This window comes from Leguminivora glycinivorella, chromosome 2 (assembly GCF_023078275.1).
Source record: "Leguminivora glycinivorella isolate SPB_JAAS2020 chromosome 2, LegGlyc_1.1, whole genome shotgun sequence".
Classification (NCBI taxonomy): Eukaryota; Metazoa; Arthropoda; class Insecta; order Lepidoptera; family Tortricidae; genus Leguminivora; species Leguminivora glycinivorella.
Genome location: NC_062972.1, coordinates 31,915,326 through 31,940,811, shown reverse-complemented (window position 1 = coordinate 31,940,811; position 25,486 = coordinate 31,915,326). Strand labels below are relative to the sequence as shown.

Genomic DNA, 25,486 nt, shown 5'->3' with positions numbered 1-25,486 from the left:
TAGTTGGTATTCGGTTGTTAGATCCATCTGTACAATTAATGTAATAATAGTATTTCGAAAATGTTCCTTAAATTTATATTTGGAGTTATTTTGCTGGCCGTTTTCGTGGAGGGGCACGACAGTAAGTACTTAATTACATTGTCACAGTTATTCGAAAACAGATAGCAAAATTGCATTTTATCCACGAGAAATTTCATACAGATTTTAACTTGATGTCTTTGGAACATAAATCCATACTAATATTATGAATGGGAAAGCGTGTGTGTCTGTTTGTTTGTCCGTTTTTCACGGCAAAACGGAGCGACGAATTGATCTGATTTTTTGTGGCAAAATTTGTTTTAACTTCGTGCACGCCCAAGATTCCACGTTTTAAGTCACTCGACGCTCCCGGTTCAATATTGGACTCTTTAGCTTGCTCGGGTATCAATATTGGTACGTGCGGTTAAACAATAATTCCCCCCCGTAAAACTAATAGCTATTAGTACCTATTTTAAAACTACAGTCTACCTACGCATTGACTGACTGCTGCTGATAGTTTAGTATCACAAATTGTCGATAGATGTCTCTGCGCGTCATTTAGATGCCGCTAACGTTAGGTTGCCGTAGTTCCTACATAAAAGTCACGGAAGGAATGCGATGTAGTGGACTGTAATAAAATAAAGTTTTTGGGAGAACTCTTGCGAATTTCAACAAGAGTTCTGGTTGATCAAAGGCGGCCAAGAGCGTATCGGGCCACGCTCAGTATAGGGCTCCGTAGTTTACCGGCAGTCACAATATTTAAGTGTTTTCGGTGATAATTTTGGACTGCGTCAACCAATTTTAATAATATATATTTTTTAAGAAAATACGCTAAAGATACTTAGGTATATAAGTAAATTAAGGTAAAACATGTTTTGCATATATACGGTTAAATAACACACAGTAGAAATATATTGTGCAATTTTCTTAAAACTGTTCAACATTTCCGTTTGATCAACTTTTCCGTTCCGAAAACATTTTATGTTATGTTAATAGTTTCGGAACGGAAAACTGGTCAACTTTTCCGTTCCGAAAATGTTACCATTATCAAAAAATGACTTTAGTAAACCCCTATTCATTTTTAAACAATATATCACAATTTAGGGTTGAAATAAAAAAAAAATCACTCCCCACTTAACGTGTTACCCTAATAAAACATTTTTTTCCAGTTTTTATTTTACCACTTGATCGGCGTGGTTAATAGATGGTGTACCCTTGTTTCGCCGACAAACTTTTCATCGAATATCATTTCATCGACAGCAAATCATCGAAAGTTTAGTTCGAGTAAAATTGTTTCGAGTAATTTTGTTTCAACTACTATTTATTTGAAATTTTCTTAGTTATTATAAATACTATTCAACGAATATTGTTTCATCGCTGATTCGTTTCAAAGTACTTCAAATAGCAGAACTACAAAACATCGCAATTCATTTATTCGACGTATTATTACAATACTTTCTCATTTGTCGTACTACACGTTAATAGATGTTTCTATTCTAGGAAACTTCAAATTGTCGATTTTATCGTGGCACATCACATATTTACGTCCATAATTAAACTATGACCATTGGCTTAAATCCTAGAGTAGGTTTAGGTTAGGTTATAACTGTGGCCACACACAAAAACGACCGGCTTACAGAGTATGTTTAGGTTAGGTTAGAACTGTGATCACACAGAAACAAACGGCTTACCGAGTAGGTTTAGGTTAGGTTAGAACTGCGACCTACACTACAACCAATGGCTTTTAAATTAGGTTTAGGTTAGGTTAGAACTGTGACCACACACAAAAACGACCAGCTTACAGAGTAGGTTTAGGATTAGGTTAGAACTGCGACCTACACTACAACCAATGGCTTTTAAATTAGGTTTAGGTTAGGTTAGAACTGTGACCACACACAAAAACGACCAGCTTACCGAGTAGGTTTGGGTTAGGTTAGAACTGTGACCAAACAAACAGTTTACAAATTGTACAATTTTAGAAAGAATCATAATTGAAATAATATTATGCGTAATGAATTGTATTTAATGTAAAACAAAATGAAATGAAAAAACACGAAATGAAATACCACGATGTAAAGTATACTCGGAGTAAGTTATCTACGAAGTAAAAGTCTACGGTTTGATTTTACTTGTGTCGATTGTTCTATGATATGAACTGTCGATGAAATGAAATTATTTGAAACGTTGTCTTTGAAATAATATTCGAACAAGTGTCTGTCGGCGATTCAAGGGTAAACCTTAATAGATATCCCAACTAACAAAAATTAGTCTTATAGTGGCTTATAATGCCAAAAATAGTACTCTTATAATAACCTTGTAAACCCTTTACAAGAGGGCATTTGGGCACACCTTATAAGGCCAAAAACCTTATATCCCCCTTGTAGTTGCTATATTATTAGCTTTCTTATCTTGTACGTGTTTTATTATGGCATGCAATAAGAAAGTTAACCTTATAATGGCAAGAAAAGTGCTTTTAAAAGGCTAATGTACTAATAAGAATCATATTTAAAGCTTTAATAAAGGCAATTATACTTGTAAGAATCATATTCAAAGCTTTAATAAGGGCAATAGCTCTTGTACACGTTTTGTGATCATCAGATATAAGGGAGTAAAACTCATAACGGCGAAACAGGATGCTGTTTTAAAAGTTTATTGTGCTTTTCGTAGTGATTTGTGTGTACATCATCATCAAGTCATCCATTTTGCAAGTTAGTAAATGGTAAGTTAACTTTTACATATTACAATTATTTGCTTATTTATTATGAAAACTGTGTGGGAATCCAATTTCATGGTGAAATGTGATATAAAATGTGTTGTATTATTAATGCGCCCTTGTATTTCAACGGTTTTGTACTAAAAATGCGGTTAATTAATTTTGACATGTCTTGAGCAAGGCTGTTATAAGAGTAAAAGCAGTAAGCACATCATTTACAAATACTCTATAAGAGTAAACACTTTATAATAGCCACCGGTGTTACTTATGATTCGCCATTTTATATATCTTTAGGGTTCCTTCTCACAATTAGTGAAATCCCGAACCTTACCATCTAGTTAAATATTTGTAACGGATACCAGTTAAAAATTCATAACGTTATCGTTAGAGAGCAGATTTCAGGTAGCGATTTAAATATTAATATGAATATGACTCGTATACAATATTTATTATGTTTTCTACACACGAAAAATGTATGGGAACATAAAAGTAAAACCCTTTTTGGATGCTTTTGTGAATATTGGGCAAAAATTATAATGATAATAAATAAAAATAAAAAAAATATTTATTTATACTTATTTCTTTAATATTTCTTCTGCGCATTGCACAGTAAAAACTTCTATTATGGCTCAAAGAATATAAAAATGAAAATAATTCGCTTCTGATATATATTTAAATTGAAAGTCCATTATTTAGAATAAAATACTTTAATTTATAAAATAAAAAATAACATTAATTTAATCTAATTATTCAGTGAAGTTTGTGGTGTGCGATGTAGGTAATAATAATAGATTATAAACCACATGACATGTATTTAAAAAATTGCACTAGTCATATCCATATTAATATTTAAATCGCTACCTGAAATCCGCTGTCTAGTTATCACGTACTTGGTGCAAAACTTTAAAAATTGCATTTTTGTTCGAAAGACCGTTCTTTTTAAACCGGTATTTTGGGGAACGCATTGATAAAGGTTTGGTTCGATTAACCGGCATAGAACAAAATAAAACCGTGTAGTCCGCAGCATGTCAGGTAATACTGATATTTTCAATATTTCATTAGGAAGTTATACCTAGAATTTTCAATTTAAAACAAACTTGTGCTTCGGAATATTTAATCTTCTGGTACCTTATTTTATTACTTCCTATTGATTTATTGTAAATGCTGAGTCAAATACTCTATTTGATATTTATTATTATGGTTATTGTTACAGAATCTGTGGATGAGATATATAGTCAGCCGTTTTTAGTGACGTGAAGATGACAAACTCTTCTCCTCCTCTTAGTAAGTAAGTGCCATAGAAAACCACAGACGATTTCAGTACCGCCATTACAATGGACTTTGTGTCGATAACTATAAACAGCCTAGCCTAAGACTTCAAATAAATATTTTTTTTTATTACAGATGAATTACAAAACGGCACATATTCTGATGGAGAAAATCAGTCACAATCATTACTTACACCCAAAAATAAGCCAGGAGTGGTGGATCAAAAAACATGCAAAATGGAAGAGGACGCAGGAAATAGTTTAGGTTGTAAGAAAATCACACCAAGCAAAGATGGCGCTGATAATTCAAAACAAGAAAACGAAAATCAATATATCTTTTGTGAATTTGATGAAGACCTCGATAAAAGAAACTACTTATTATTTTGGAAATTTACTGATAGGTTAATTACAATTTCTACCACCGTGTAGGCGCTCTGAAGAATATATTAATATTTTGAAGTATGTAGACTCATTGAAACAGCAACATCGTGAGCAATAGAACTGAAAATATTAATCTTATAAAGTTACTTGTATCGGTTTGGTTTCGTTGCACATAAATAAATATCTTAAAAACAGTGAGTTTGTCTTTATTTGTCCTCAATTTTAATCTGTCTTAGTCCCAAAAGGACTACATATAAAATCGGTTTCTTCTTAAAATAGCCGAACATTGTATTCACTTATTCAGATCGTCCAACATTCACAATGATAACCCGCAATAAAAGATTTTTTTTTATTTCAGACCAAAGTCCATAAAGTAAGGAATACACTTTTGGAACTTATTCTAATAAAGTTAATCTTAAAAATTAATATTAGTAGGTACTGATGGATAAAAAACTGAGTGCCTTGGTAATAGTCTCCTATACGCTCAGTTATGTATAATTGGCCACCTCCGAGTGCATGCTAGTCTGGTATAACCGGTGGACACTCTATTTAATAATGTAAACATTGTAAAACATGGAAACAATGGACCAGTTACATTTGCCCTCCAGTCGAGATCTGCCCCGCGGCCCCGCTGTATATACCTTAACATTTTTCACCGCAGAGCTACAGAAACCTTAAATAAGAACAAAAAATATAATTATTAAGCTAAATCCAAACTCAATTCATCATTTAACGATATACCTGTATTACTGTCAATGCTGCTTGCCTGCATATTCTTATAATTATTCCATAATGGCATCCTCTACGGAACCACTAATCGATAAGTTGGGATCAGATTGTTCACATTCGCTGGATTTTCAAAATGACGAATCAAGTTTTATAAAAACTTTTAATACGACACTTTCAAGAATAATGCCTTTATAATTATTGTATAAGAGAAAATGTATTGCTTTAATTCTTTAAAACACTTTATAAAATGCTATAATTTGTTTGCTGGATAGACGTTTTATTATATGCTCCTATGAGGCATAAAGCATCATAGTTATCTTATGCATTACTTTTATAAGAATAATTGGCCATAACAAAAGCTTTTATAGTGCTTTGAATATTATAAAGCGAAAAGGCATTTTAAATGGCTTCTATAAGAATACATATTTTTAAACCCTTATTGCAGTCATATAAATTGGACTTATTAACGTGTACATGGCCAAGTTATAAGAGTAAATGTACTATTGGCCAAATCCTCTTATAATGAGCTACTATAAGAGTAAATATTTTTAAACCCTTATTGCAGTCATATAAATTGGACTTATTAACGTGTACATGGCCAAGTTATAAGAGTAAATGTACTATTGGCCAAATCCTCTTATAATGAGCTACTATAAGAGTAAATATTTTTAAACCCTTATTGCAGTCATATAAATTTGACTTATTAACGTGTACATGGCCAAATTATAAGAGTAAATGTACTATTAGGCCAAATTCTCTTATAATGAGTCGCTATAAGGAACTCTGGCATAATGAATGCTATTTTAAAACTACTATGAGTGTTTAGCCCTTATAGATTGATTTTATAAGGATATTTTGTTTGTTGGGATACATATTAGCACCAAACAGCCTGGTAGTGCAAACGGTTACTGAGATTATCCGCGGACGGACGGACAGACAGGAACGGTGAAACTGTTAAGTAGGGGTTCTCGAGGGTGAAAAATCGATCTAGCTTAGTCTTAGGTCTCAGGAAACGCGAATATTAGAGATTTAGAACTACAAAGCAAAGTTCGTTAGCCCAGGTATTGAATAGATATTTGTTTAACTTTGAACTCTGGTCTCGAAAGGGAAAAGCCTTAAATCAAACGCCCAGTTTAATAATAAACCAAAAGTACGTTTAATCGGCTGAACTGAATACCACACAGGTCTTCTCGTCTTCTCTATCGATACAAAAATAACTAAAATCTCTTATATAAATTACGACAACATAACGTTAGCTAGTTGTAAATAGCAAAAGTGACATCTCTCGGGAAATTGAGTAAACACCTAGGTACGCGTTTTAATACATACCGCCCACCAAGGACAACATGTCCTTCATCATGACCGCCCACCATGAAGTGACCAAGAAATCAAAAGTGAACTGAATATAAATCAAATTTGGTGGGTACGGTTTCCAACATGTTTGCATAAACACAACATAAAATTATTGACCTTCACAACATAATATAACTATAATAATTATGAATAATTTTTATTAAGCAGAAACGTCTGCTAACGATTCTAAACATTTTTATATTAAAGGAAAAAAATGGAAAAATTTACGTTTCCGGCGGGACTTGAACCCGCACCATTTTTGCAATCCGTGCAATGCTCTTACCAATTGAGCTACGGAAGCCACGCCGGACTTCGCAAATCTTTCCATGCCTTTCCTTTTGTACACACGTCTTGGGGTGACGTCTAGCGCCATCTACCGACAGACTATTACATCTTGTAACGGCACTGGAGTCTCAAGTTATATTGAGAATTCACCAGTAACAATGTGCTAACCCATACTAAATTATTTTTTATTAAGCAGAAACGTCTGCTAACGATTCTAAACATTTTTATATTAAAGGAAAAAATGGAAAAATTTACGCTTCCGGCGGGACTTGAACCCGCACCATTCGCAGTCCCGCCGGAAGCGTAAATTTTTCCATTTTTTCCTTTAATATAAAAATGTATAATAATTATGATCTAAAACAGTTTTGAACTTGGCAAGTTAACACTTCAATTAAAACTATATGTACAGAAAGTAATATTTAATTAATTCTGCCGAAAAACCACTCTTAAGAATAGACCAAAAAGATTGAGGCAGAAAACTTTCTTCAAAGGACACTCTCATCTTCAGTTTACTTTAAGAGAGTTTAACGTGAACTAAGAACATTAATTTTAAACGATGAATTATACATTAATATCTTACTATAGTTTTGACAACTAAATGGCCTAATAAACGTAAGATTCAAAACTCTAAACAAATTAATTAATCCAGTGGGCCAGATAAAATCCACCCGAGCATGGTGTTCTGGGCTAATGGAAATCCATTTGGACCTTTCAGTAGGCCATCCATAAGTATATTGCAATAAACCTTGCCTCCCAATAGTATATCCACTTTATTGGGTGAACTATAAGCTGGATCTGCCAACTTGATGTACTGTAACGACGCCCACTCTGGAGCTACTACTTTCTCACTTGGAAGATAAGTAGTGATCTTCTTTACAATGTAAGCCTTCAAAACTGTATTGAAGGTTGGATCGGTGAGCGATTGAACTTTCAACTCAACTGCGTATTTAGGGACCTCAGAGGTATGTTCGCCACCTAATCCTGTAATTGAACTCTCTATGGGAAATTTCTTTAACCCTAATGCCTTCACAGCAGCTTCAGAGACAAATGAAGCCTGTGAGCACTGATCTAATAACGCGCGTACCACCTGATAATCACCTGTCTGCAACTCAGCCTTTACAAGGGCTGTGGGCAACAACGTTTTTTCGTTATTAGCAACCTCTGCCGCATGACAGTTGACTACTGGCGTGATCTCTGGAGAGACGTGCGTGGCTTCTTCCGAGACACCTTCAGCTACCTGACCTAAATTCTTTGAAATGGCAACTGAAGTTGGGACCTCCCTTACATGAAGCAAGGAATGGTGCTTTCTTTTACAAATTCGACAGTTTGTGGTTTTTTGGCAAAATCTAACAGTGTGATTGCTCCCTAAACAATTGTAACATATCCTATTGTAACAAATTCGTGTCTTTTCACAATGTCCTCTTTGGCAAATTTCTTACAAAAACACAGTTTATGGGGTTCTGTACAAAACTCACATGCTATGACAGATGCGCTAGCAATGTGGAACACATTTTGTATTGTTGCACTACTTGAAGGTTTCTCGTAAGCATTGGTGGCCTTATTGACGTTTCTCGGCTCAATAAACTCTAGAGCTCGGTACCGGCTGATCAAGAACTCTTTGAACTGATCCAAGGTAGGAAATGTATCTGAGGCCAAGTTAGACGATACATTAAGCTCCCATTGCTTACGTGATTCTGGATCTAGCTTTAATTTCAACAGATGTATCACTATGATGTCCCATGTGGAAACATCAATGCCTAAATTAGACAATGCACTTAAACAATCTGTTGATGTGTCTAAAAGATCCTTTAAAAGAGCAGAATATTCAGTGGCTACTGGCTTTTGACTCAAGAGACGTTGGAGGATACAATGTGACAGGTATTTTTTATTATTGTATCGTTGCTCTAATATATTCCAACTTCTATCATAATTTGAGTCTGTTACCGGTATATTCCGCAGCAACTGCTCTGCTTCTCCTGTTAAATAACTCTTTAGATATTGCAATTTCTGTACATTATCTAAGGAGTTGTTATTGTGGATCACACATAAGAATAAATCTCGAAATGTTATCCATTCTTGGTATTTGCCAGAAAAATAAGGGATGGTTAATTTGGGTAGTTTTACCGAATCTGACTTTGTTACAAATGTATTGTCCTGAATGTTGACCTTTGATTGACTTGAATGAAAACTTAGGAAATCAGTCAAACGATCTTTCAATTCACATTTATAATCTGTGTATTCATCCTCTGTTTTGTCATAAGTGTCCTCAATAATATAGCTTTGTGCTTGTAAAAGTACTTGATCATATGTAAGCATTAACTCTTTATGACCTTGTCTGAATTCTGACCAAAGCTGCTCTAGGGTGTCTAGTCGACTCTCTATGTAATGCTCCGTTATGCGTGATTTCGGAGACTTTTTGAAATTAACACGAGCTTTAAAAATACGACTAGACAAGTCATTTTGAAAGCTTAGCAATGAATCCATGTTTGCAAATAATACAAATATCAAACTTTAGACAAAACAGATTTTGAATTGAACTTATTACACTTTAAAAATTCTATAAAAATAAAAACCGTAAAAATATCAAAATCAAATTTCGGAAAATTTTACAAGTGTTTGAATTTTGATACACTCTGAGTAAAAATTGGGCACGGATTCCCCGTTCCAACAGGATTTTCCGAATTATTCTAAGTCTCTAATCTACTCAATTTCATACAAACTACAACCTAATATTTTATAAGTCCATGTAAACAATCGAATTCTTCAAAGTAAATATCGTTTTGTTAATAAAGTTCAAAATCCCGTAGCAAAATAAACCGACATCACAAAATAAACTCCTGTTCACAAGGTTGAAAATTTCTTGACTAATAAATAATTGTACTTACAGTTCACACTTGACATACACTCACTGAACTGACACTGATGACGTAAAGCTCCTTCTTCGTTGAACTCTTGGCGCATGCGCTCCTGTCGCAACGCCGGTGACTCAGCCTGGACGCCGTTAGGTGGCGCCACTGTGCGCTGCTTCACTGAACTCTCCTTCTTAGTTGAAGAAAGGCTCCGCCGCACTTTGACTCTACTACAAAAACCCGCCTGACTATCCGGCTCGAAGGACCATGTTTAACTTTGAACTCTGGTCTCGAAAGGGAAAAGCCTTAAATCAAACGCCCAGTTTAATAATAAACCAAAAGTACGTTTAATCGGCTGAACTGAATACCACACAGGTCTTCTCGTCTTCTTTATCGATACAAAAATAACTAAAATCTCTTATATAAATTACGACAACATATACACATAACGTTAGCTAGTTGTAAAAAGCAAAAGTGACATCTCTCGGGAAATTGAGTAAACACCTAGGTACGCGTTTTATACAATATTAGAGAATAGAATTATGAATAGATTATTAACGGATCTTAGGTAGATAAGATATAAGCATGTACTTACTGATAAAATAATTTAAAGAAATAAACAGTTTTTATTTTAGGTACAGTCAACCAATTGGAACACTAGGAGAACTATGTGATAGTGACGTTATAAGTCAGATTGTAAGAAATCTTTTGTCATTTCATTTGGTTGTAGAGTGGCCTATGGTTCCAATTGGTTGACTGTACCTACGTGAAATGTTATCTATCCTTATCTCTGTGAAAGTATTTCCCTACAGTCATATCTTTATTGACCAATAAAAAGTAATCTTACTCAATACTATTATCTAGTTACTTCACCTTAATCCCCTTGATCTTGATTCCCTAGATAACGTTCATATATAAATGTCGTCTATTTATTATTCTATTAGTTGGCTTTTCATTATCATTAGTTTTATCTGTGTAATTATAGTAACCTTTGAAAATGTCTTTGTTTCTTAAATTTGTGTTTGGAGTCGTTTTGCTGACCGTTTTTGTGGAGGGGCATGACAGTAAGTAATATTTTTTTTAAATGGGCTTACTCTTGACCACAGACTAGCCAAAGGCAAAGACGTGGCCTACGATGGAGTGAGCTCGCCCAAAAGATGCCTGTTCACCATTGAATTGAAGGTTGCGGGGTTATATGAGGTCGGAAATATAGCCGCCGGCAAGGAATTCCACTTCTTGTACATTACATCGTGTTAATTTAATTGTAATTGTAAAATATAAAGTAGGTAGCTTTGATTTCAACTAAAACTGATAATCAAAACGTATTTAGATGGTGCGATCGCGCATGCGATTTCAGAATATATGTACATTACGGACTGTTGATGTTACATACAATCCAATGAAACCCTTAGGTATGTATGTTATAAGTACTTATGTAAGTTCCTTCAGGGCGTAAATTATGCCTTATAAGAATGTTGATTTTATCTACAAAAGTGAGAAAACTTAGGAGTAAAATTGAGTATATTAATTTCTATTTAATTTGTCATGTTTTACAATTAAAATTAAAACCTATCAGTTGGTGTGCAGAACACTTCAAATCATTTGCATTGAATGCCGTTCTGACATTAAAATACTGCAGTAGTATTTACGATTTAGTCAGAACTGAACGGTCCTTTGTATAATAGCCTAACTACGACGTTGATAACCCGCTAGTGTGTTCGTAACAATCATAACTTCAAGATCGAGTATTTCAGATATGAGTTGACACGGTCGCTAACTCGTGGCACACTCCGGGCACTGGCGATCAAATATGTGAAAGAGAGGCGCGTTCCTAGCACACAGTCTAAGCTCATGTAGGTGAACGCGTACTATGCTTGTATAAGTGAAATATGACAGGTCGACTGTTCGCGTTTTTGACAGGCGGTAACTGTAAGGTAACCGAGAGGGGTAGGCGGCACTTCCAGCGGGGAGCGGCCTCTTTATTATACTGTGCTCATGGTAACGCTTCTGAACGTCACAATAAATGTTGTAAACTTGTAATTGCGGCGTAACTAGTTTGTATTGGTTACATCGCAATTAATCAATCGCGATTAATGCCGTCTCGAGACTGACAACTAGTAGCGCTGGTCAGGTTAACGCTACGGAAGGAGAGTAACGGAGACAATTACAGTAGACTGTTTAAAGAAAAAAATATTTGGGACCTTTCACACAAAGACCTGGATTAAAATACATAGGGATCCAGGAAGTACGTATGGCACTTGAAAAAAAAAATGAAATATTTATTTTACAAATAGGCATATTACAATGCGCATATGAACGTCAAAGAAAGCTACGCCGGCTCTAACCCTACGCCTCAGCCTCGAGAAGATTTCAGTCCCCCCTCAGGAAACTCGGCGGGCCACTTCTTTTCAAAACATTACATCTTATACAATTTAACATGCAAAAGTATTCATCAAAAAATATTAACAGACTAGGTACTCTATGGAAATTAATTTCAATAAATTTATATTATAGCTTAATAATACGTCGTTCTTCGTCAGAGAATACATATCAAATTGTCACAGAAGAAAAAGATAATATAAATCTCAGTGTCATTATATATGTACTTTACACAACATAAAATATTTGATGTAAATAAAATAAATACATATTTTAGGACATTCTTACACAGATTGAATGAGGCCCACGGTAAGCTCAAGAAGGCTTGTGTTGTGGGTACTCAGACAACGATATATATAATATATAAATACTTATATTATACATAGAAAACATCCATGACTCGGGAACAAATATCTGTGCTCATCACACAAATAAATGCCCTTACCGGGATTCGAACCCGGATGTGCTTTCTTATCTGAACAGTGTCCTCTACACATAAAGTCTTCATTGAATTTCCAGGGGCCTTGCTAAATATACCGGAGCCCTCTTCTCCATTACCAAGATGCCAGGGAACTTAGGGCTTGGTTGTTCTAGGAGGCGAACCGGTAATTTATACAAACCGTTACAAACAAAACAATATACTTAAATAAAGATGGTAACTATTGATTACTTTACAGTTACTTTACTTACAGTATTTATTGTTTAAAATACACTGCATTTCCTAACAGATAATGCAACAGTGAATCTGAAACGCATTCATTTGTGATTCATAATGATGTAGCAATAGAAAGATTTTCCACTTTCAGTTTTAATGACGTCTTTGAGTTGAAGAGCCCGCAATAAAACTAAAGTACTTTGTTTAGTGATTATATAGATAGGTTAAATACTATAAATACAAGACTACAAGACGTGCACGTGTAGGTAATAAATCCATACTAATATTATAAATGGGAAAGTGTGTGTCTATTTGTTTGTCCGTCTTTCACGGAAAAACGGAGCGACGAATTGACGTGATTTTTTAAGTGGAGATAGTTGAAGGGATGGAGAGTGACCTGAGTGACATAGGCTACTTTTTGTCTCTTTCTAACGCGAGCGTAGCCGCGGGCAAACGCTAGTATCTAAATAAATGAATAATATAATACAATATTAATACTTATAACGCAGTATTTTAGACGTAATTATGCTATAAAAAATATCTTTATTTCAGACTAAAGTTCCATACAGTGAGGATTACGTATTACACTTTATAACCTAACCACAAAATAAAAATTTTGAAAAACCCCCGACCGCGACATAGTGACCGATTTTCATGAAACATGGCTAAGAACACTCCCGACTAACTCAGCTTTCAGACAAAAAAAAACTAAATCTGAATCGGTTCATCCGTTCGGGAGCTACGATGCCACATGCCACAGACAGACACAAACACAGACAGACAGACATACATACAGACAGACACGTCAAACTTATAACACCCCGTCGTTTTTGCGTCGGGGGTTAAAAAGGTAATTTTATAATGTCAGACTTAGGATATTAGGTCAATAACCTATTAAGATTTTAGTATTGTTACTGGGCCAGTTTAGTACTTACTAAAGTAGATTGCCTACTGTATGCCGCAGTGGTCACATTGTTGCCACTCACTTTAGATGGGTTGTATTATTTATGTATATGTCTCTACATTGAGCCCTAACACGAGCCTACTGGGTGCAGATTTTTAAGTGACTCACGATTGGTTTCACTAGACAATGATCATGATGCATGTAACTGCCTAGAAAAATGTCGGCAGTTTGACAAAAATAATTACTACGGTCGACATTAATTATCTTCTTTTCCGTGATACTAAAATGTTAGCCACTTTTGTATCAGGAAGTGGGTCCACCCACATCAGGAATCAGAATCTCTTTATTTGTGAAGACATACATGTTAAAATTGTACTTAAAATAAGTTAGCCTACTGTATGTGCTGTACCCGGTCACCATCTCGCCACATCATAAATCATATCTCAATTTAGATCGGTTGTATAATTCGGTATATTGAGCCCGTCTCTGGCCTACTGGAGGGTGAATGAAATGTGCCCGTTGGTCAAGCTCATTCGATTATTAAAGGGGAGATGTTTGGCATTGATTGTGCTTCCGTGTTCATTTTAAATGGGTGTTTTCAAGCAAAAATGTCTGCGGAAAATGCTTTGGAGCTTAGTGAAAATTTTAATTTTAAAGTAATAAAATCTGGTTGAAACTTCTCAGCCTATACGTGTACATAATAGCGCTTTACCAACTTGAGAAAATCGTTTATAAATAAATAAAATTTATTAATTTATTTATACTTGTATATTTATTTATATATACCGACGATCTCGGAAACCGCTCTAACGATTTCGCTGAAATTTGTTATGTGGGGGTTTTCGGGGGTGAAAAATCGATCTAGCGTAGCCTTAGATCCCGGAAAACGCGAATTTTCGAGTTTTCATGAGTTTTTCTTTCGCGTTTGTAAACGTAAAATATGGTCCTTAATTTCGCCGCGCGCGCATCGATTCCGCTTAGCTCAGTCGTACGAGGTCGGTCTAATGTACGCAGATAGATCGTAGGTGTCAGTCAGGGTTTCGAATCCCGGCCAGAAATTAAGTTTTTGTTTTTTGTCTTTTTTTTTGTTTTTGTATTTATAAGAGTCTTTTTTTTATCTAAAGACGTGATATATTAAAATAGAACCGAGCGAAGTTGGGTTTGGGTTTATGATAGAACACAACAAAATATACTCTTAGAGCGTTTTACTTATGAAATAAAACTATGAAAACGGATTGTATCGCGTATAATAAATTCACAATTCATCCCGACGATTCGAACACTTTACAGCGTTCGTGGTCAACGGATGACTGAGGAAATATACAATGTGCAAAAAAGCGTTATACTTCTTAAACGCCAATTCCTGGTTTCAATTTCCAAGTTGGCTCTGATGAGTAGCGGCAATATGGTACAAGATGAAGAATTTTTTAATAGCCTAGGTTCTATCAAAGGAAGAGAGGCCTATGCCCGACAGTGGTCCGCCACTCGTCACGGTTTTGTGCACGCTCCCGCCTGTCACCACAAGATGACTCCAGGTGCCGTAGCCGAATGGCATTTCTGCGAAGCGAAACGAAAACGAAACGCCGCGAAAGGTAGTCTGGCTCTGTCGCGCCAATATGCAAGAGCGATAGAGATAGATATCTACGAGCGTTTCGTTTCGTGAGCGTTTGTGCCATTCGGCTACGTACCCTGGTCTTTTCGCCATCTCATTGTTGGTCTAGTTCGACAAAAACAAAAAAAAATATTTAAATTAAGATAGGAATTATTTTTGTTCACAGAAGTCGTAGTCTGCTACTACGGCACATGGGCCACCTACCGCTCTGGCGACGGCAAATTCTCCGTCTCCGACATCAACGCTTCACTCTGCACCCATCTCGTTTACACCTTCGTCGGGATCCATGACGATGGGACTGTTATCTCGCTCGATCCGTATCTGGACTTGCCTGATAACCAAGGACGTGGTAAGATCCACAATACATGATGCAATACAATACCAATGCCTAGTCCACAGATGTCATATATACCATAGATCAAGCAAACGTATCTACTTAGCGTGTCAAATGAACTCAGTGAAATCCACTGAGTTGTCCGTCTTTAATCGCAGCTTGCAGCTTTCGGGCGTCAATTTTTGTAAGTTGAAGTCAATCAAAACATAAAAAATGCCTCGTTACGTGATATTCAATTGCAACAACACAAAAATTATGAACAATCAAGAGCCTGAGACATATTTAAAATTACAGGCAAGAAACAACTTCAGTACAAAATTTGACACGCTCGGCCCCTATACAAATAGATGAACTTGTTTCTTCTATCTAGTTCTGTGGCCTAGTCCAATGTATTGTGTGCCCAATGACACTAGACTATTTTATCTAAGTGTTGGACTATTCTTCATTGATTCCATGATGATGAGACTGTTGTCTCGCTCGACTCGTATCTCGATCTAGCTGATGATCATGGACTTGGTAAGATCCTAATGATGTACCTAAGGCGTCGGACACTACACTGTTTTTTTTTTTCAAGTTCCGGACAATTCTTGATGGATTCCATTACGATAGGATTTGTCTTGCTCGATCCTCATATTGATCTGGCAGATAACCATGGACTTGGTAAGATCCTTATGATGTAAGGCATTGGACACTACACTGGTTTATCAAAGTGTTGGAGAATTCTGTATGTCTGACTTTCAATACTTACGTCCTCTGTATTCTGATCGTCATCATCTTATAACTATTTATGGACTGGGTAAGACTACTAAATACTACCTAAATCATCTACTGTTTGTAACAATAAGTGTCTGCTTATAAAAAAATTGCCGGTTCTGCGCCTATCTCGTTTACACCTAAACTTTTCAAAATATAAATAAATCTAAAAGTGGAAAATGTCTGCCTTGGGTGAGACTTGAACTCACGGCCGCTGGATCAATATTCCAGCGCTCTGCCAACTGAGCCACCCAAGCAAGTCTCACCCAAGGCAGACATTTTCCACTTTTAAATTTATTCTAAGCCTAGTGGCATCGATTGCAGACGTTTCTGCTAATCAGAAGTTAAAAATAAATAAATCTGTACAGTTCGTGTTCAGAAATAGATAAGGGGAATTATTATTTCTACGTATAGACACTAATCTGCTTTTGTTTATGCGTTACAGAATTGTAGTTTCTTCCAACACGGTATTACATCCGCTACTTTTGATGTTAACTGTACAGTGAGCTGTAATTTTCTTAGGATATTTTTGTGTATTTGTTTTTATTATTAGTTTCTTTTTTTTTTCACCATTTTGTCCTGTGTATGTGTGCTGTACTGAATAAATGTCTTTTCTTTCTTTCTTTCTTTCTTTCAAAAGTACATGGAGAATTTATCTATAAATTCATAATGTCTTCATGCAATTTCACAGCTCACTGTACATCGTATTTCATGTTTCAGACAATTTCAAGAAATTCAACGCATTGAAGCAACAGAACAACCAGTTGAAAACTATTCTGGCCGTCGGGGGCTGGAATCAGGGATCTGCAAACTACTCCACGGTAAGTATTTTGATGTTTCTTGTTGAGGATAGGAGACGGCAAATTCCCCATAGAAACGTAGTCCTGTTTATTCTACCTATTTCATCGTGGAAAATATTTTTGCACACATTAAAATTAAATTGTGAAACAGGGAAGAATATCAGGACTACCTTTGTATGAGAAACTGGTTACGGGGCGGTCGTCCCTTTTCTCTTAAACACGAATACGTCTTTGTCTGCGGTTTTATGCTAGGTATTTCGATCTCGTATCGTGTCCTTTTGTGTTTCATTTATAGCAAACATATTTGGATTTAGTTTTGATGTCTTATTAAAATAGTGGTTCTAAATTTTCACATGTAGGTAAACCTTTTAAACTTTTCTTGAGATTATTTATAGTTATTTAACAATATTATTATTATTATTATGTGCCCCTTATTTGCCAAGAGTGGCACTGAAACTTGAGTAGTTTCATGTGCTCTGCTTACCCTTCATGGGATACAGGCGTGATTGTATGTATGTATGTATTTAACAATATATATAAATATTTTGAAGCCGTTTAAGCCATACGCATACGTGTTGTACATAATGCGTCGGTAACACAATATTTTACATTTGACTATATAATTACCGTACTAGTATTCAATTGTTTTACGGGACAAATGCATTGTCATTCCTACATTCTGTCAATCGATTTCAGTCAACGCAAAATCGCATATGCTCGCAATGCTATGGCTTACACTGAAGACCGGCGATTATTTCGAGGCCAAAACCTTACTTATATGCAAACTCCTGAATTTGAGCCGTTGTTAACAACGAGCAGTGTGGTTGCAGCTAACGAAACCGCAATTCGAAAACGGGGCGAATACGTGCATTCTTGTTGTTCGGTGTACTCCTCAATATAAGGTCTTCTTATGAAGAATGAAGAACTCCAGGATAGCACTATCTTCTTTTTATTAACTTAATAACTAGGTACAAGTAGTTTAGGTAATTTCGATAAATTTATACAGATATATGTGTAGCCGCTTCGGCTGTAAGGTGCAGTCTAATGTAGGTACGCGGCGCGGGGGCCGTGACGTATGTGTGTGACGTCATGTGTCGTCAACCGGTCTTCGAACGAGTACTTGGGTAAACGTATATATGTTGTATTGTGTGAACACTTGTTATCTTTTGCTATATCCAAAATTACGACGATGACGCTAGAAAACGATTCGAGTCAGGGAAGGAAGTTTGAGTAAAAGTTTAAAGTCACTCACGGGTATTATATGTATTTTGACCGAAGAGCTGGCGACTTCCTCGCACAATGTATCAGCATTGCGATAAAGCGAGGAAATGTCGCCAGTATCCTTTGTACAATGCCTCAAGTAGACATTAGCTAGTTTAGTCTTAGTTTCTTATATAATTTGATTTTTATTATACTTTAAAGTTTACTTCAATTAAAACGATGATTTCACAAATTTCATTAATACAAACAGATTTATTAATATCTATGCATACGAATAAAAATCGGATTAATTGAATTCAGCCGACCGTATCATTCGCGGCAACTGGACTCAGAAGTCACAGATTAAAAAAAAAGGGTATTAGAATTATGTATTTTACTTTCTTATAGGGGCTTCTATAAACGGGTCATATTCTCATTACATTACGTCATTCAATATCAAGCTGTTTGTTCCACTTATTTTAATTTTAACACTGTAATGTGATATTAAATAAAGCCTTTCTATGTATATGTCATTATATGGCCGGCCATTATTTGTGTCCCTCCTTCACTCATATGTTAGAAGAGGCAGCAATATTTGCCGGCCACATAATATTGCAGTGAAAATATTGCCTGTTTGGAAGACACTTACCAAGGAAGGTAAAGTTGCCATCAAAGGTAAGGTACCTTATGACGTCTTTTCTCAATTTCTTAGCTTTCATTTAAACACTCAGTTTTCGAAATTTCTCAACAGATGGCAGCCTCCGCTACCCTGCGCAAGACCTTCATCACTACCGCCAGAGATATGGTCCTGACCTACGGTTTCGACGGCTTAGACATAGATTGGGAGTACCCCAACCAACGGGACAGTACTCAGGGAGTTGCTGACGTGAACAACTTCTCTTTATTACTGAAGGAATTGAGGGAAGAGTTCGATAAACATGGACTGTTGATTACTGTTGCTGTTGCCGCTGTGGAGTCGAGTGCGTCGCTGTCTTATGATATCCCTAATGTGGCCAAGTAAGACTTTCTTTAAACTGAAATAAAACATAATTCATCGTCATTTTTCGCTTGCACCAGAGTTGTATGTTTCTTCCATTTCCTCGTGATCTCATTATTCAAATGCGTTTGATCAATATCATCTTTTACTGCAGTTCTTACGGTGTTCGTTGTACAATTTACTAATATGTATATATTCTTAAATAATTCAATAGTTCAATTCCATCCGTTTATACTTACGGTTTTCTTCTTCTGATTTGATATTATTGTATTGTTATCGAGGCCATTTTTTTAACTTTACCAAATTCTTTTTAAATATCTGTTTGTTTACAAACCAGTACTACAGATTTAGTTATGTCATGTGCTATTATTTTATCCCAACTCGTAGGTGTTTATACACAAGCCAAGCTTCCAAATAAACATTTACAGAGACACTCTTTGTTTAGGCCCAAGTTCTTATGTAAATGTTACAAGGGCTTATAAGAAGCTCGAGGCGCGGAACAAGATATAACTAACAGCGGCTTATCCCTTTCCTTTTGCTGTAACATAAAAACACGTCACAGAGAGATTATACACTTTGTCTAAACAACTTTCAACAAATATACCTCGATTTTGTATCTGAATGTTTCAGTTAAGTATCTTCTAGAAACTTCTCATTCCAGACTTCGAAGACTGTTTTATTCAACATTTTCATAATTCTCATTAGTGTGTATTTCAGGTGTTTTAAAAATCTGACATAACTAGCTTTTGCCCGCGGCTTCGTTCGCGTTAGAAAGAGACAAAAAGTAGCCTATGTTACTCTCCATCCCTTCAACTATCTCCACCTAAAAAATCACGTCGATTCGTCGCTCCGTTTTGCCGTGAAAGGCGGACAAACAAACAGACACACACTCTTTCCCATTTGTAATATTAGTATGGATTGTAAGATTTAAAAAATATCGAGAAAATTTATGGGCACATTGTGTATAATCTCTTTGGCACATTGCTGCTAATTGATGTACCTAACGTACAGGACACTGATTTTCGATCAAGCAGAAACGTTTACGAGAGACATTACAAATTTTTAATTTAAACGAAGAATGAATTTAAAATAACCTCCCTTGTATTCCAAGGGTCACAGGTTCGAGTTCTGACGGAGTAACATCCCGCATTTAGGCACCTACTTTAATTTCAAAATCTACAGGAAATAATTATCTGTCAACAGGTACGTGGACCTCGTAAACATCATGACATACGACCTCTATGGCGCCTGGGATTCGATCACCGGCCACAACGCTCCCCTCCACGTAGATCAGGGTAGGATCTACGCTGTGGATGCCGCTTTGAACTATTGGCTCTCACAAGGTAACCTTAGCTATATGTTAATTTTCTTTAATGTTATCAAGCAAGAGAACAATATCACACCTCAGGATGCCGAAGACCGGGCAAAGTGGAGAAGATTGAGCAAGAAATGGGACCCTGACGTAGGCCGGGAAAACGCTAGGTTGAAGAAAAAGAAATATTACTTGTGGTTTCTTTGAGGTTCAATATGGGAACTATTGTTATTAAAGCAATACGCTTATTATAAATCAGAAACAAAATCAAAATCAAAATAATTTATTCAGCAAATAGGCCACAGGGGCACTTTTACACGTCACATGTACATATGTATTAAAAAAATATTTAAAATTGAGTTGAAATTACAATTGATACTATTATTCCAATGAACACAAGTTAAATTATAATCTATTGAAAATATTCCAGCCTCAGGCACCAGAGGACTTAGTCACTTTTTCTTTCATATGACTGTGTAATTTATTTCGGTTTTAATTGATACTATTATATACTGATTCTAAGTTCTAACTAAAGTTAACTCTATACAATTAATTAGAGATGTAGAAGGTCTCTAAATGTCGAATTACAACCAAGAACTACACTAAATTTTAATATAAAAAGTACAAATACAAAAAAAAAAGTTTTAAATTACTTTAGAGGTGCAAATGACTCTAAATGTCACAACTAAAAATAAAATGTATATCTACTTAATCTAATTCTCCTTAGAGATGTATATGATCTCCATGAGTCAAAATCATATATTTAAAATATTCACTAAAAGAAAGGAAACAAACGACAATCAAAGTCTTTTTTAATCCTAACAAAGGTTCCATACTTAGGACAGTTAGGGCATCCGTTTCTGTAGATGTGCTACGAGTGGGTAGGTATATCCAAGCACTGCACAGTCGTATAATAAGAAATTTTGCTCCTTCAATTCTGTTTTGAATATAGACCCTCTGTGTGGGCTATGTGTACCAGCAGCGGCTGGTCCATACAAGCTGATTCCCACCGGCTTGCCTAAAATTGATTACTAGTACCTAATGTTAAGGTAGGTTTCTATTTACTCTGGTGTTGCCTAGCAGAAATTTTCACCAGCCGCCACTGATGTGTATACATATAGGCGCAATACTTCGTTAAAATTGATGAAAGGGAAGATTTCTTGCTGTACAATGTACTGTACATTATGGAGTTTATAGCAACTTGATAGACACAGTTTTCAGATCATGTTCCTCTAAAAGTATTTTGGTTTCAGGCTGTCCCCCAGAAAAGGTTGTAATGGGCATACCTTTCTACGGCAGGACTTTCAACTTGACCGATGCGAATAACAATGGGGTAGGGGCTCCATCAAGTGGGGTTGGGTTCGCTGGACAATATACTGCTACAAAAGGCTTTGTTGGATACAACGAGGTGAGTTGGTAGGCGTACAATACTTTTGTCTTACTAAGGTAAAAATGCGATGCAAACACATTGATAGACAGGTGGGTAATTTGAAGTCAGTAAAGCTAAAAAATCGGGACACGTCTTTGGGTATCGCCCGTGTGGTGACGGGTTAAGAATTTCACCACCCCCTTTCTTCCCGTGGGTGTCGTAGAAGGCGACTGTGGGATATGGGTTAAAGTGTGGCGTAGGCGAGAGGCTGGCAACCTGTCACTGCAATGTTACACTTTCGTTTTCTATCGACCCCTTATTTGCCAAGAGTAACACTGAAACTTGAGTAGTTTCATGTGCTCTGCCTACCCCTTCATGGGATACAGGCGTGATTGTATGTTGTTGTTGTTGTTGTCTTTGGGTAAAAAACTAATATCAGAATTTTATACCTACATACAATAAATGACCTTAGAGCTTACAACAGCACTAACAAAAGTCTGAGATAAAGATCCCTTAAATAAACCTCGTATTGTTTTTCAGTTCTGCACCAAACTAAACACGGAAACCTGGGACGTCCTTTACGATTCCATAGCTCAAGTGCCATATGCCATCCAAGACAAAAACTGGGTATCCTACGATGATCCCAATTCCATAGCCAAGAAGGTCGAATATGCCATGAATCTCGGCATCGCCGGTGCCATGGTTTGGAGTATCGAAACTGATGACTTCCACGGGAAGTGTGGAGAGGACTTTGCTTTATTAAGGGCTATTAACTCAGCTTTAGCTGGATCTAGTACTACTACTACTACATCTACTACTACTCCTAGTACCACTACAACAACTAAACGTCCTACTACTACAAGTACTGCGGCCCCTACACACCCAACTACTGTTACTACTACTACTAGTACTACAACGACGTCTACTGTAAAACCTACGACAACAACAAGTAAGTCAAAATTGGTATCCTATTTTATACATTTCTGTCTTTCTGAACTGTTTGATTGATTTAATTCATGATAATACATTCAATTGTTACATACGGATACAAATAATGTATGCCTTTTGACAAAAGTTTATGGGGTCCTGTCTAACAAGAACAACCCTTCGGGTTTTAGCAAAACAATCAACGCGGTGGGGGTCAGTCATTTCTGCAGCTTGTATGTGTGTATTCTCATCATTCATTTTTTTATTGCAGCATCAGCACCCTCAGCACTATGCACTAAAGAAGGTCCAATACCCAACCCTGACGATTGTTCCACCTTCTTCATCTGTGTCCAAGGAAACTACGGCATGGTTCCCACACTCATGAACTGTCCAGCCAATCTGGTGTGGGATGATGAGAATAAAATCTGCAATTATAGGTACCTTGTCAAATGTGAAGCTTGAAAATCGAATGGTGTCTTGAGGCTATCAAAAGTTTCTGATGCGGGTTAGCAAAGAGGTTCAAGTATAAACAAAAATAGTGCCAAAGTAAAACGTGTAGCCACAGTGCATAGACTACCATCTCCCGACTCGTTCTAAGGTACGTTTTTTCTTTACGGAGTTTTATACCTGTGCTAATTATATATTCTTTGGTATTAAATATGCTATTAGGAGAAAATATGTAAAATAACTTAGCTTCCTAAACCAACTCAATGCACCTAAAATTATTTTGAGCTTATTTTATTTTATTAAAAACTACCTACGAGTACAAAAAACTTTAGTTACTATTGTTATTTTATTTTAAACTTCTGCATTACATATCGCTATCATAAGAGTAAAATTCTCGTATTATATTATACCTTGTATTGGAAATGTCTGAATTGTATCTGTACCTACTTTAATTGATGTGATTTGATGTTCAATTTGTTAACTGGTATCTCCAAATGCCAACCTACGACTTTGGCAAAAATGCCGAATTGATCTTTGCCTCAATCTCTGTAAAGACGTATTAACTATTTGATTATTTATAAAAAAACTTCATTATTAATTATTACTCTTATGGTCCGTGAATCGAATTCTAATCTTAAATATGATTAGTTACGAACAATACCTAATTTTAATTGAATTTGATTGTACTTACAAAAACCATATGAATAAAATTTTGCCAAATTAATAAAAAAAAAACAATTTGTTTCATTTCAAAAATAATTCCATCTCCGTCTTTGTAGGCATACATATCCTTTCAAGATCATAGTTAAGAAGGCTTCCTTAAACTGATTAGTTAAGTTACCTACTAATAAACTTAATCATTCACTTGTATTTTAATTATCATTCTCTGAACACTTGCTGAACACGAGGTTATAAGACACAATAGTTCTTTGAACAATTCGCCAGATGTTTTGCGCCGAGCAAATATTCAAGTCTATCAGCACCTTTACGTACAGTAGGTATAACGTTTTGCAAGCTCAAATCTTGTTCAATGTTCAAGTCTTGTCAAATTGCTCCATGTTCATTGTTCAACTCACCTTTTGTTAGGATTTATAACCTTTTTTCTTGTAAAGGTGTACTACTCTCTAGCTGTACTACGCTCATTAGTTCTAGCGCGGCTACTTACTGGCCTGCTACTAAAAATTATAAATGTAATACGTCCAAATAAAACTTCAGTGTCATCAAAAATCTATACGAGAGGCAGCCGAAAATTATCATTGAATAGGCTACTTGACCCTTTTTTAAAGTCTATCTTATATTATTAATTACTGTCCAATGAACCGAAAAAAAATATTACCATATTTTATTACGACTTGAAAAGCGAAAAAAACATTATTAAAGTATACTTTCACTTAATCAGGCAAAAACAACATTAGTCATGTTAATCTATAGATTGTCTGTGCATAACGTCAATCGAATTGAACGCAAAATTTTCTGACATTTATGTATGAGGCATAAAGTTCATCATGTCAGTGATTGACTCGACATAAAGTTAAGTTAGGTTCTATGACGTCATTACATCGCTGACAGCGTTTTCGGTGGCCAAAGTTAAAAAAATATTTCACACATTTTCAATCGAAAATACGTAGTCATTATACACTTTTATTACCCAAAATTTACAAAAATTGGTTTCTTATGTCAAATACTACAGGAAACAACAATGTTTTGTGCCAAATTCGATATGAGTCTAGAAGCCTATTTAAATATTTCATTGAATAGTAAAAGTAAATCAGAAGAACTACCGATAGTACCGATGCAGAGGCATCTGCCAGCAGCTCCCGTCACAGCACCCGGTAAGCCCACCTAGTTCTTATGCGGTAGTACAATGCACCCTAGGGGGGGGAGGAGGCAAGTAGCCTATACCAACACAGGGTTGGATGTCTGTGTCAACGACCTAAAAATATACGTAATATAATAATAACATTAATAATTATAGCATTTATGTTTATTACATTGTTGACTAATATCTAAGTGTATGTTACTATGTGTAGCTTATCTCTTTGAAAGAATTTTCCTAAAAAGTCATAATTTTATTAACCAATAAAAAGTAATCTAAGTCGATACAATTATCTAGTTTCCTCACCTCATGATCTTTATTCCCTAGATAACGTTTTTATATATAAATGTCGCCTAGTTTTTATTCTATTAGTTGGTATTCAGTT

General features: G+C 35.7%; 1 protein-coding gene across 2 annotated transcripts; it reads left to right on the top strand.

Moving 5' to 3' along the window:
- Nucleotides 1–10: 10 nt before the first annotated feature.
- On the top strand, nucleotides 11–24,020 carry LOC125240507 (probable chitinase 2). Of its 2 annotated transcripts, XM_048148410.1 has the most exons (9): nucleotides 11–121; nucleotides 15,313–15,495; nucleotides 16,954–17,054; nucleotides 18,985–19,250; nucleotides 20,434–20,573; nucleotides 21,796–21,950; nucleotides 22,452–22,797; nucleotides 22,834–22,860; nucleotides 23,110–24,020. In XM_048148410.1, exons 1-9 carry the CDS (start codon nucleotides 61–63, stop codon nucleotides 23,298–23,300), a joined length of 1,470 nt encoding a protein of 489 aa, XP_048004367.1. In that variant the 5' UTR covers nucleotides 11–60; the 3' UTR covers nucleotides 23,301–24,020. The 2 variants fall into 2 exon arrangements, with proteins under 2 accessions (XP_048004367.1, XP_048004359.1); XM_048148402.1 differs by having other exon boundaries at nucleotides 22,452–22,860.
- Nucleotides 24,021–25,486: the final 1,466 nt, after the last annotated feature.

Coding starts and splice junctions, on each gene's coding strand:
- LOC125240507 (XM_048148402.1), top strand. CDS start 61: ATGTTCCTTAAATTTATATTTGGAGTTATTTTGCTGGCCGTTTTCGTG. Junction 20,574..21,795: donor GAACTATTGGCTCTCACAAG/GTAACCTTAGCT, acceptor TTTTGGTTTCAG/GCTGTCCCCCAGAAAAGGTT. Junction 22,861..23,109: donor AAAACCTACGACAACAACAA/GTAAGTCAAAAT, acceptor TTTTTATTGCAG/CATCAGCACCCTCAGCACTA.